Raw genomic sequence first — 14,042 nt, forward strand, 5'->3', positions numbered from 1 at the left:
ATCTACTCATCACCAGTAGTGAGAGGATGGACATGGTGGCCCCCTGATGTGAGGCACCAGGAGGAAACGGGGTCACTCAGGAGGCACTCATGCCAGGAAACAGGCCTGGACTCCTCAGAGGAGTCAATGTTACTGAACTGACAGGGAGGTAGGAGAGCTGTTCCAGCCTGGGGAAGACCGAAGGGACATAACAGCCAAAGGCAGTATGAAAAACTTGAATGGACCCTGTGTCCAAAAAAAAGAAAAAAAAAAAATTGTTATCAAGTACAGCTGGGGAAAATCTGAGTGTAGGTTTTATGTTGGACAGTGGACTCGCACACATGGTACTAAGGATGTGGTTGTGTAGGAGAATGTCCTTGTTGTGGGCATGCGAGCCGGGTGCTGAAGTGTTTAGGGGTGAGCTGTCACGACGTCTGCACATGGAACGGCGTGGCAAGATGCTAACTGTCGGTGAAGCTAAGTGAAAGGAATGAATGTTCACTGCATTATTCTTTGAAGTACCGAGGGTTTAAAAAAATTTTAATAAATAGGAAAACAAAATAAATACCTACACCAGAGCTCTATCCAAAAAGAAATACACAGACCATCTAGGGGATGGAATCGGTATTTTCTCTGTGAAACTCCCTCGGAGATTCTAATGGGCAGCCAGGTTAACAACTATGAACTAGAAGAGCTCTAAACCAAGATGTGACATTACGATGACATGCATAATAGTCAAAGATGTGCAATTAACCTAGGGAGTTGGCCCTCTGTTGACACCCAGCAGCCACAGGAAATCTTCTCAAGCCCCCAATGACTCTAGCTGCCCTGCCTTCCACCCCTCTTTTGTTTAAGACTAAGCCACAACACCTCAACTTTATAAAGAAATGAACTCTATTAAAAGACTAGGAGACAGAAATACCTTCCCAAATTTCACCCTTACCTCCCTCCCTCTTCGCACTATTTAAAAAAAAAAAAAAAGATTTCCCCTGCCCCACAAAGCAGTTTCCTTTTATGAAATATTCTCCTACAGCACAGGTCTCAAAGACAGGACTCTTGAAAAGTCTTTAAATTTTTGAGGATCATGTTATTCACTTACGTTTTCAATATTTACACTTCCTAGTAAGAGAAATGCTCTGATTGACAAGAAAGGATCTAGCCAAATATTATATATTAGGATTTAGAAAATTGATATCAAACATATTGCTACATAAGTCAAAATTTTGCCTTTCAAGTTGAAAGTTGAAGGAAGAAAAAAGTCCCATTTCAAACACACAGGTCCAAAAGCAACACGTGTCACAAAAACCTAAGTGGCACTGCCTTTGAAGTAGATGATTAAGTGATAAACCCTTTTCGACACTAATAAGACTCCAAAGGGTTATTCAAATAAGTGGCAAATTACCACACCACCACCACCACATACATACACTTGAACAGTTTTCAGAGCAATCTCTCATACTTCATACTCCTTTTGAGATAAAAATACTCTTTTTTTTTTTTTCAGATGTAAACAGAAGCTCAGAGAAGTCATACCTGATGTCACAAAGCGGCACATCAATATAAGCATTTAGGCACTAGGTGCTGACCTTGCCATCACAGTGATTCATGTCTGTCATTGTTCTGGGTTAACAACTCTTCCATCACGGCTACTTAAGTTTTACAACATACTGCAGGGGACAATGGTAGCTCATAAGGGGCCAGCAGCCCACAGACTAATCTTGTCTTGTTCTTGCACTATTCACTAATGTTTTCCTCCCAATTTGAGTGATTAAGGTAGCAAATGCAAGGACATCCAAAGTTCCTTCTCATTTTTATATAATTCTCTGATCACGTTTGACCCCTGAAGGCATTTTGGTGTGTAAATTCCATCATACACACAGTGTCTAGAGTCTCCAGCTGAATGAAAGAATTATGAGTGCTCAATGTCTTCTCAGGCTCCTGAGGGCCCTCCTTTTGAGTCAAGGGAATAATCCCCTACTTTTATGCCAGCAATCTTTATTTCATGCGGACAGTATTTCTTGATTTATTATTGCCTTTTATAGATCAGCTTCCTATACACTCTCCATTCACAAATTTTGAAAACTCTGAATAGCTACTGCCCACCTGGATGTTTTTTTTCTATCACCATTGCTAACTTCACCTAACTTCACTTTGTTGATACTTATGTTTTCAATCTAACCTCTCATCATCTCTGTAGTTTAACAACCAGAGAGTACTGGACCTCTCAACATTTCAGTATTTCTCTCTGTCTCTCAATCTAACACATTCATGTGTGCATGCACGTATGTGCGCGCGCACACACACACACACACACACACCCCTCTGGAAAATTATATCTCCTTTTAATAATAATAGACCTGTTTTTCAGACACTAATTTTCTCAAGGCACAATTTGTAGCTAATGAAACTTTGTATCTTGAGCAGCAAAGGGTAACTGCTGTAAATTTCCTAACTATAGACATATGTTTATAGCAGAAAATTTAAAGAGAAAAAATATGTTTAATTCATCCATTATCTTACTACCTAAAAGAGAACCACTGCTGACATGTTGACTGACCTATGTGCCAGACACTGGGGATACAGTTGTGACCGAAAGAAACAGCCCCAAACCTCATGAATTTTATTGCTATCCTATTTTATCCATGTTTTTCTTAGCGTAATCGATGTAATACAAAATTTTTCAAAACACATTTGCTTTATTTTTTTGAAAGGTAACAGATGGTAAAAACAATTTCAAATAATATTCCCACCCTTGCCCCCAGTCTCCCCACCTGAAGGCAACCTCTAAAAAGATGTTTGCATAACCTTCTAGAGATATTCACAGGTACACAAGTAAAGTGTAACTTCCCAGTTTGGTTGCTAAATCTTGTTTGTCCTACTTAACAGATTAAATAGTTTCAGAGATTTCAAAACTACTACATAGAAGCCCATTAAAAGCTCCATTTCTTGCTCAGAGTTCACCAATCTGAGTACAAAAAGTTACAGCCAGAGCCTATGTTGTAGAGGAATGTGTAAGCACAATCCTCCAAACTGCTGACTAATTCAAACTGGCAACAGCAAATATTACAGTATTAAAGAACTAAGGAAGAAAGCTCTGAGACTGTCACCATGATCAGTGCCTAAGCAAAGAACTCATGGGCCCTGGTTCTCATAAGGAGAGGGGTGTGTGTGTGTGTATGTTTAAATGAGCATATTTTTCTTTTAGAAAATAAAACTCATTAGCAGATGCAGAATGAAAGTGAGAAAATATCTGCATTAGCTGAGTAATGATTATTTCAATGACCAAGACAAACTTCCTAAGTGTTCAATACAAGCAAGGGTCTGGGAAGTCACCTTTCTGGATCTGATGTGGGCAGGAAAAAGTTTATGGGGTGAATGGAAAACTCACATTCAGCTGACTACATGACTAACATCTTGCCAGGCCCCTTACTCCAACCCTGCAAAGCCTGCTTGATCAGCCCAGGGCTGAGGCAAAGAACTCAAAAGTGAAGGACATACCCAAGGAGCAGCCGAGTCTGGCTGATCCTAATATTCCCTCTTGCGGGAAGTGAAAAGTAGAGAGGTTGATAGGTAATATTTACATGAAATTTGCCAGAATAAAAAAAATCGGGTAGAAAAGGGAGGGAAGCTGAATAAATGAGTAACCTAAAGGTGAGCACGCAAAAAAGCAGCCCATATCCTCTATATCTAATGGTTCCAACGTTCCAGTTATTCTTGTAAATTGATCTTCATTGGGCCCGTGAACCTAAATCCTCACTAACTTTCTATGGGCCGCAAGGCCTGAGGGATGTCAGATGAACTCAGTGTACTTCCTTCTCTTCTTCATCTCCCTTTTAAAGTCTCACAGCACCAGGTTAACCAGAGGTTGGCCACCCCTGGGAGCCAAATCAAACTCTACAATCTGAACTAGGCATAAAGATTAACTCTTATTTCAAGTAGCTACTTTCTATCTTGATAGTATCATGAACTCTTGGGCTTTCAAACCAGCAGGAGCAGGGATGATCAGCTTAACACTGAATGAGACAACAGGATGTTTAGTAACTACAGAGTGACAATTCATCACTCAGGTATGCCGATGACAACTACATCATCATTTCTAAGATGGCAAAAAATGTGGTGCAGAAACCTAACCCCATCAAAATTTATTTGGAAATAGTGAGCAACAGACACATTAGAGTTTTTATTTAAGGATATATAAATGAGGATTAATTTTATCTCCACCCAAATTGAGATGGACTCCATTCCCATATAGATAACTAAAGAATTTTCCCATGAGTATATGCTTTCAAAACAGCATGGGACCAGGACTTTAAATCCATTTTCTGTTAAAGTAAGAACTGATATTCAATCACGGACTCTAGGGAAGCACATTCTGAACAGTAATGTTTTTATGCATTAAATCATTTAACCCTCTGAGCATGTACTTTCACACCTGCATTTTTACAGGTGAGGAAACTGAGGCACGGAGAAATCAAAGTAACTTGGTTAGACTCCAAAGAGAATGAAAGTAAATTTAAACTTAACATTAAATATTTGCCTGGCTCTTGAAAGCTGTTGAGATTATCTTTAATTTGATAGATAATAGAAGCAAGTTACTCATTTAGACAAACAGTACATTATAGACACTTTAATGAAAATCTGTAATAATAGCAAATATTTACTAAGCACCTTCTAGGTGCCAGGGTACCAGGCTACCAGCTATTTACTAAATCTAAGTATTATCTAAATATTTAAAATACATGTTGCTTCAATCACATGCAAATCAGTCTTTTTATATGGCGATGACTAAGGAAATTCACTAACAGTAAGATACGAGAATTAATACAAAATTATCAGAAACTAACCTACTTTCATTTTTCTTAATTTTTATTTTTCAATTAGATTTGACATTCCATATTATTTTGTATTGGTTTCAGGTATATAGCACAGTGGTTAGACGTTTATATAATTTACAAAGCGATCCCCTGATTAGTCTAGTACCCACGTGGCACTATGCACAGTTATTACAATATTATTGACTATATTCCCAATGCTGTACTTTACATCCCTGTGACTATTTTGTAGCTATCAATTTGAATTTCTTAATCCCTTCGCCTTTTTCACCCTAGCCCCCCTCCCATCTGGCAATCATCCACTTTTTCAAAAAAAATGATATAAAAATATCTTCCTTCAGCAATTTAGTAAAAATAAAGAAAAGAGAAAATTTAAGTTGTTTTCTTTGAAGATCTCAAGCAAAAATATCATAGGAATATTCTTCTGTCTTTAATAGCAAAATAAATAGATTTGTAGTTTCCCTATTGTGAGGATGATTTGGGGGCACTTATGCCTATCAAATAATATTTCTGTTAACATATTCAACTATTCTAAAAATTGCAAATGAATGAACTACACTTAACATTGTCCTAGAAACAAATGTGGAGTAAAAGGACCTCATTCAGCACTTATTATCCAGGCACCCCTGAAAGGTTTAGATCCCAGAATTTACGGGCTCAGGGGCCTCCCTTTTATACAAAAAGGTTTCCGGCTCACTCAGCCTTCCCAGTGGCTCCTAACAGCACCACCTCCACCAAGAAATCCTCGAAGTGCTGACCTCACTTAATCTCTAGTCAGTGGAGATGTTGGACTTGATCTTCCAAATCACATTCATTCCCCAGAATGGGGAAAAGCAACCTGAAAGCCATACGACATAAATCCTAGAAAATAAACACAAACCTGTATAGAAATCAATGTCTGGGTTTGCACATAGTGCATGTGCGTGCTCAAATGAAAAACACAACAAATACTGTAAATAAAGCATTGAGTAACATGACCATATGTTTACACGAAACCTGCAAGCACTGGGGGAGAGTAATCCTATAGTAAAAGTGTCATTTCACCCTCCCATCAGAACAGTGCATCAGAACCACACAGAGTGCTGGTGGCTGGGCCCTGCCCCCAGAGTTTCTGATTTAGAAGGACTGGGTGAACTGAGGAATTCAGCTTTCCCACCAGTTCTCAGATGATGCTCTGTTGCTGTTGCTTCCCCTTGAAAACCACTGTACTAACTGGAGAAACAGCTGTCAGCTGTTGGAACACACTGGCAAGAAGGGCCATATGTAATCCATGATTATAAAATTAAAGGAGAGTGCAACTAGAGTTTAGTCAAACCTGAAGGCCTGCTAATGAACTGGAAACATGGCATCGACAAAACTAGGATGCTGGTCATTTGAGGGCACTGAATATCCAGTGAAATCTGAGAAGCAAAAATTGCCACAAGTAATGGAGAGAATGAGGAAAAAAGAGGGAAGAGAAACACTACCTCCTTGATATATTAGTTGTCAAGCCTCTTGCCCCGCTCTAACGACACCTTTTTTTCCTGACCTGTTCTCAGAGAATTTACCTTCTGGGATAGTTTTAAGTTAGCTGTCTGCCTCTCAGGCTGGAGTCTGTTTGGCTCCAGCGAGGGTGCACTGTCTACTTCTCTTTGTATTCACTGAATGTCATCCCCACCGAAAGTATAATCATTATTCAGTCATTTCTGGCCTATCCTGGGCAAAACGATCTGACAAACCAGCCTATCCAGAAAAAATTCCCAAATCTAGAAGCACGATGAAGAGCCTCTGAGCAGCAGAGAGAGGGCACCAAAGACACATGTCCCCAAACCTCGCCCACCCTCTTGCAGTCTCCAGCACCCTGCATTCCAACCACACCTGACTTTCCCACCACTCTCCACTTCACTGGTCTACTCCCTGATGAAAGTCTAAGGGAAAGTTTTGGTTTAAAAAAACAACAACAACAACAACAAAAACACCTAAACAATTTACTTCAGTGAGAGGTTAAGTCAGGCTACTCTTCTCATTGCCCTTAGTTGCCTATGAACAAAGGATTCCGTGACCAATTCCCTTCCAGCTACACCTCCCTTCCACAGAACCTACCCAGGAACCATAGCTTCGACCCCACCAAACGAACCACACAATGAATACACTGAAATGCATTCCAGCTTCTCCTCTGATCTTCCTTCAAGATCACGTTCAAATCCACAACCTTCGTGCTGCCTTCTCATTGCTCCATCCTAATCTGTCAATCACTCTCATGCCTTTACTTCCACACATCTAGAAAGTGCTAACAGAAGTATAATCACTACTTTTTATCTTCCAGATTTTCTTATAAGCTTTAACGATCTTAGTCATTTTTCCTCCATCCACAATACATTGTACATATTAGGTGCTCAATTACTTGAAATAACTACAATTTAGTACTGTGTGTCAGGAACCACATCAGCCACTTTTATAGGAATTTAAAACACCACCCTTCCAAGTACTGGAGAAACCCCCAAGGCTACAAGGGCAGGTAATGGCCAAGCCAGAATTTAAACCCACACCTATTCAACTCCAAAGTTTTTTCCATTTCATGGACACCATTCTGTCTTTAAATGGAGAAAAATAGAATGGTAAAGTGAAAAAGTATCTGCTCACTGGTCAGTCAACCCACTACAAGCTTCTGCTCAACCCTATATGTTTAAACATGGCCAGTGTATATAAAGGGTGTTTTATAAGTTATCCTATTGGGAATCATTGGAGCATGACACTATATTATAGAAAAGCCTTTCTTTCATCTCAGAGCCTCACAGTGAGATGGGACATGTATATGCAAAATTCTTTGAAGCCTGGATGTACTCTATAAAAAGCTCATGTATTCTTCTACACTTTTCCTTGGATGGGGGGAAAAAGTAAAATCAACTTTAGAGAACATAATGCATCTACTTTTAAGAGCATACTATCCAAATGGTTTCTGCAGTTTAATAAAATCGTGACAAACACCTGAAGTAGAAAGAAGAGTGGAACCCCTACAATTGATTCAGGGGAGGTGAACTGGCAAGAGCCAGTGAGAAAAGACTTCAGGTACTGACATCACTGGCTTTCAAGTTCTACTGTCACTAGCTAGCTATGTGGCCTTGAGACACTCTCAAGGATTTCAGCTTCTTTGTGAAATGGAGATGCCACTGGCCCTCTCAAAATTAAGAATGAGCAGATAATAATAGCACATGAAAACCACACAACTCTTAATAAGTTCATAAACCTTAATTCCATATCCCATGCTGAACTGCCTACCTACCCTATAGGACTCACCTATCAAATCAAAAGTTGAGCAGCCTTTGTTTCTCTTTTGGTTACCACAAAGGCTTGGTGCGTTATATCTGTTTGTCAATAAAATGAGCTGTTAAAAAGTTTGTGGAATGGGAGAGTGAAGAGCAATTGCAAAGGGGTTAGCTAACATCCTAAATAATACTAAATTCTAAAACAAACTCTTTATTACAAACTTACACTCTCCCAAACAAGTCATTTTGGCTAAAGGCATGTGTAATTAAAGTTAAAAGCATACTAAAGTAACACTTTAGCTGTTGACCTTAAAATCCTTGTGAAATGCTCAACTGAAACATTAGCACATGAAGCAGTGACTTAACTTTTTGTCTATTAAACACAGCATCACATGGCAACATTGCACATATCTCAAACCTTCTGTGGTTCAAATGAAAGCATTGCTAGACTGTTAGAGCCAAGCTGAGTTAAACACAGATGTATTCAATCCTGTTTTATACACCGAGTTTAACTGGTTCAGAACTTAAATTTCTTCTAGGATTGAAACAGGGAAAAGGATAAGAGATTTAGTTATGTTGCCCACTCCAATAGTCCCAGTCACCAGGTGATTTAGACATCCCACGGACGAGAGCAACAAGAGCACTACTCATAAGCTTATAGCATTAGCCAGAACCTACCTCTGCAAAACACACACACACACACACACACACACACACACACACACACACGGTTAATATACTTTTTAAAAGAAATCAACAATGAAACACTAATCACTTGGTTTTACAATGTTTCACAGGAGAGGAAGAAGTTTCCCTGGGGGTAGAAAAACTACAGTTTGCTACATGCACATTGATTATAAACCTACAATGAGCACTTAAATGACTGAATTATCAGTGATAAGTCTAGCTAAAGCCCCTCTTTTGCTCTTAGTGGTCTTTTTAACTCTCAAGTAACTAGAAATAAACTGTTGGCAGACATGGTGGCAACAAATTTTCAGAATTACTTTGAAAAATGTATCATAGTTCATTATAACAGCACAAAAGTTATTTGTGAATCATACATACCTAAGCATAAGTGTTAAATTTGGTTTTGAGTGTAGATTCTGGTTATAATATATGCTATTCTGGTAATGTCTAAATTAGTATAGCAGTTTCCACCTTTTCCTCTTTCCAGTTCTTCCCTGAGGAACTGCATTTATGAGATGATATTGTAATTTTGTTCTGTAGTAATATCATGCAAAATAACTTCACAGGTTGCAGGAGGATGTGGCCAACATGAAAGGAGCAGGGATTAAATAGAAAGTGGTTTATTTAATTTTAATTCAGTGCTCCAATGCATAAATTAGGAAGACGTCAGCAATCTCTCATGTCAGAAATCTGAGAGGGGTGTATTCATGGAGAACTCATTGAGAAATCCCTCCAGTTCAACTTACTCAGTGGTATTTTACAGACTTTCAGCCTGGTGAAGAGGACAGATAGATACCTTAACAGCCCTAAACTGAGTTCATTTACTCTGTACAAGAATGACTGAATTAAGTGACATTTCAAGGGGAGGAGAGATGGCAGAACAGATGACCAGAGCTAAAACAAGTGTAATAACTTAATTCAAACTACCAAAAAGTTGTTTTAGAGCCCAGTCGCAAGTATCTTTTACTCAGAATGTACAGTACTCAGAAATGAAACTATGACAACATTTAGGGAGTGTATTGGGATTCTGCTTATTTTTAAATGTTGGGGATAAAGCCTGTTAGGTATATTTTGAGGTTTTATTGAACCTGTACTTACAAAACCCCAAACAAGAAAAAGCACAGCCCTGTCATGCAACACAACAAGGACAATCCTGCATTATCCTTCTCTAGCCTTCCTGTGAAGAGCTCACAGCACTCTTCTTAGTTTTGTGTTGACAGAGGTCCAGAAAGCCAAGAACAACCAGAAATTATATGTTCTAATACATCATACCATCTCCTTTTGCATAATTAGTCATGTTAGGTAGTACTTATTAACACTAAAGTATAAAAACGAACTCTAAGGTGTATTCCACTAGATATCAGTTAAAAACTATGAACATACACCATTCATGAACCTGATATCAAAATTATAGAAATGTTCACTTTGAGGATGTAACAGACTATTGTATTAAAGCCTTAATATTTCAAGGTGGTCATAAAGTTGGAAACTGGCAAATAATTTCCATTTTTTTACTATATTAAGTGACCGAAGTACTTCATGAACTGAGGGTAGGTAAATGGGAGTGATTCCAACAAGGCGGCACATTACACCAGACTCGTGAGAAAAGCTGGATGATTTCCAAAGTAAGTGGCCATGCTCTTCATGCTTGTGGGATCTGAATCGCCTGGGTTGCTGCTTCTGAGTGTGCCAAAGCCACAGGTTTAGTCAAAGAAAATGAATCGACATCACAGATGCACATGTAGAGCGGACAGAAATGCTGCATTAATTCATCGCAATTTGCAAGGATGAGGAGATGACACACAGAACAGATCATGGTTTAAAATGTGATATCAAAAACCATGTTTTGTGTACATTTGCCTATTTTCCAGATTTTATGGTAATCTTAATTTGGCACAATGACAATTCTATATGTTCTGGGAACTTGTCATCTATATAAAGGACATTCACCATCTGAGGTTGACACCACACACAATGGATGAGCACAACATGCCTCCTTGCACCCAAGAAGCTCTGCTGTCTGTGTGGTTTACCAAAGTGCAAACTAAGGCTGCAAAGAGCTGGTTCCTGGTTAACTGCTGAATGCATTTCCCTACAGTACGGAGGCTGCAGCTGACTCCTCAGGTCTCCTCACCACCTGATACAAACAAGGTCACATTGGAAATCTAACTTCCCATCTCTGACGCTTTATTCCAAGACTGGTGGGGACGAAGGGGACGGTGAACTTACACAAGCGCATTACTCCCCCCTTTTCATTACGCAAGTCTGTGGCCCTCCCAATCAGTCTACAAAAAACAGCCCTGTAGCAGGTATCACCACCACCTTAACCCAAACCTGGTACCTTTGCCACCAAGGCTATCCTAGGCAAAAGGTTAACCTGTGATCCTTGGCCATGGCTCACTAACAGGGCCAACCCTAAAGAGCCAGAGAGCCAACATTCTGTTTGTTTTAGAGGAAATACTTCCTGGCACATGTTTAGTAAAGACTCTGAACTCTGCACATGAAGCCACGTGGTTGGTGCTAATCTGGCTCTGTCCACTCCCGAACCGCCTTTAAAGCAACCTCTTTCCGAGGGCAGCGGCGGGCTGGGTAATCGACACCATCTCGTTCCAGTCACGTGGGCTCCTTTCCCCGCAGCAGTCCTCCCGCGTGTGCCGCACAGTCCCGGTAGGGTCTGAGGGGAGCGCGGAGGAGAGAGGCTGGGGTCGGAGGTGTCCCTCTGGGCAGCAGCAGGAAAGGATTCACATCTGTGGGGGCCAAACTGGTTCCTTCGGCTCAAGTGAAGTCCGAGGGAGCGGAGCAAGAGGAGATGCCTGCCCTTCCAGGAAACCCGACTCTGCCACTAGCAGAGTGCGCGGGCAAACAATTTGCGACGCCCACCTGTAGCCACAGCAAACTAACTTTCCTCAACTTGAGAGCTAGAAGAATCTGGACCCTTACGCCACCCCCTGGCTCAAGTCAGCAGCGGCTGGAGCTCCGCGGGCTCCTAACCTGATACCCCTAAACGCCCAACCTGGTCTATTCCAGCTCGCAGACCCAGCGTGATCCGCGCGCCCCAGTGGCGTCTACGGAATAGAGAGTTGGGGTTGCCAGCTGGGGATTAGGGATTCGTAAAGACAGCGGCAAGACGCCGCTCACTACCCTTTGCAACTCCAGCTCCCAACTTTGCAGCCTCACAGCCGCTGCCCTCCAGTCCCCTCCAGTCCCCTCTGCGGCGCGCACCCGCTCCCTCGCCTTCTCCAATGCGTTCCTTGGGAGGCGTCTCCCTAAGAGCGGCGGGAGCCCTGGGGTCCCCGCGCACTTACAGCCATAGCGGGGTCTCTGCAGGGAAGGCAGCTCCTCGTGGGGCATCCTGCGCAGCTCTGGGGGCCCGCCCGGGGCGCGCCCCCCGCGGCTTCCCTCGCTGGCCAGGCTCGCCGGCTCCGCGCCCCGCCGGCGCGCTCGTATCCGCCCTCTCGCTGCCCTCCTCTAACCTCCCCGAGATGGGCGACCGGCTCCCTCGGCGCTCCCTCGCCAGCTCCCGCTGCAGCCGCCGCGCGCTGACACCCGAGTCAAAGTGAACTCTCCGCCCTCGCTCCCTCCCGGCCGCCGCCGCCTCCCTCTGCAGGTTTCCTTTCTCCTCCAGCCCGTCCCCGTTATCCACCGCGCTTAGAGCGCGCCGCGGCACAGCGACCCCTACCGCGAGCCGGGCGCAGCGCGCGGACTGCGTGGACCCGCCCCTGCCCGCCCCTGCCCGCCCCCCAGGGTGGAAGGAAGAAGCTGAGCGAGTCGCGAGGCCGGGATCCCCTGCAGCTGGGGGTTGCGGCCGCCCGCCTGATGTTTCACTTCTGGAGCGTTTAGAGGGTGGAAGTGAACCTACGCGGACGAGAACAAGACAAACCTCAGCAGACACAGGCTGCCCCCGCCGCCCAGGGTGCTGCTCAGTTACAGAAGGACAAACAGCGCGGTTCCTTCCCTCTGGGAAGATTAAGAGTTTATCTTTTTTCTTCTCCCCCTCCCCCATCGAAAGTTGCTTCTGTGCCTCCTTGTCTACAAAATAGAGGATTCCCCTTTCATGACAAGAAACTGAGAACGTGTGTGTGTGTGTGTGTGTGTGTGTGTGTGCGCATGTTTGCTGAGGGGTGAGATAAACACTACCAAAGCAACCATTCAAAACACAACTGCGAGTCATCCTTCGCTCACTTCGGCCGTCCCCCACCCTCGACTCGACGCGGTACAAAAACTATCGCCCAGCCCTGCTGGGGTCACACACAAAAACCCTTTTCCGGCTAAGCTTTTAAGGAAATTAAGCCACATGTGGCCATTTTAAAAGGGGGGTTTTCATGCGGTCACCTGGAGCTGTTTTTCTCTTTGTGGTAAGATCTGGGGAGATGTTGGTTTCTTCTACACCAGTGCCCTCACCTGCTTGTCAAATGTGGAATGTGTGGGTTACCGGCTGGCAAAATAAAATAATTGGTGTAGAGTTATAAGAGATTTAGTTAAAGAAAAGGTGGCATGGCGACACTAACCAATTTCAAGTATGCAAAGATACAGAGTGCCAGCTGTTCCCCGTTTCATATGGGAGATGTAGTCCTTTTTGAAATAGTTGAAACTCAGATTCTGGGGCCCCACCCTCAGAGTTTCCAGTTCAGTCGACCTGGGAACCGTTAATTTACATTTCTAACAAGCTGTGGGGGTGATGCTGACACAGCAAATCTGCAGACCTTGCTTAGAGTAGTTACATTCGAAAATAGGCATTTGGGATTTCAGCTGGACTCAGAAATCTCATTCAGATGGAGAGTAAGAGGATTTTTCTCCCCTTCCTCCCCACCCCAGGAGGCTTTAGATTCTCACCTGGTTAGGATGGGATGAGTGTGGTTTTCCTTCCTTACAAAGCAGTTGCCTCTAATTATAAAAGCAAGTCAAAGGTGAAACGGCCTCATTTTGAGGCACAGCACCCTGTCAGTCGGTGTTCACCCAGAGGGAGATGTGCTCAAAGAGAAGTTCCTGTGTTTCAAAAAATGCCAAGTTGGGTGATATCTAAAGTTCGTTCCATCTCTATGATCCCATGTAATAAGTGCTAACGATTAACCCCTACTTACACATATCAATTTTCAATACAAGTGTGTGATGGAGGGCCCAAATAAGTTTTTTTGTTTTTTTGTTTTGTTTTGTTTTGTTTTTACAGGTGGGGGAAATCACTGGAAACTAGAATGGTTAAGGAAGGTGACAGAATTTGATAGTGTATCTTAAAGTGGATCTCAAAAAATGGCTAAGAGCTGGATGGAGAAAGTTTATTCCTGGAAGACAGGCAAGGACA

The 14,042-nt window shown here is 42.5% G+C and overlaps 1 protein-coding gene across 2 annotated transcripts in view; it reads right to left on the reverse strand.

The window, feature by feature from the left end:
• IQGAP2 (IQ motif containing GTPase activating protein 2) overlaps window positions 1–12,382 on the reverse strand; it is a 248,303-nt gene extending 235,921 nt beyond the window's left edge. The window contains exon 1 of one of the 2 annotated variants that reach the window (XM_036225610.1): window positions 12,049–12,382. In XM_036225610.1, the coding sequence (XP_036081503.1) occupies window positions 12,049–12,094 (46 nt within the window). In that variant the 5' untranslated portion in view covers window positions 12,095–12,382. The remainder of the gene's footprint in view (window positions 1–12,048) is intronic. The other variant, XM_036225611.1, reaches the window with a different exon arrangement.
• Window positions 12,383–14,042: the final 1,660 nt, after the last annotated feature.

Source organism: Rousettus aegyptiacus, unplaced genomic scaffold (assembly GCF_014176215.1).
Source record: "Rousettus aegyptiacus isolate mRouAeg1 unplaced genomic scaffold, mRouAeg1.p scaffold_m13_p_8, whole genome shotgun sequence".
NCBI classification, from domain to species: Eukaryota; Metazoa; Chordata; class Mammalia; order Chiroptera; family Pteropodidae; genus Rousettus; species Rousettus aegyptiacus.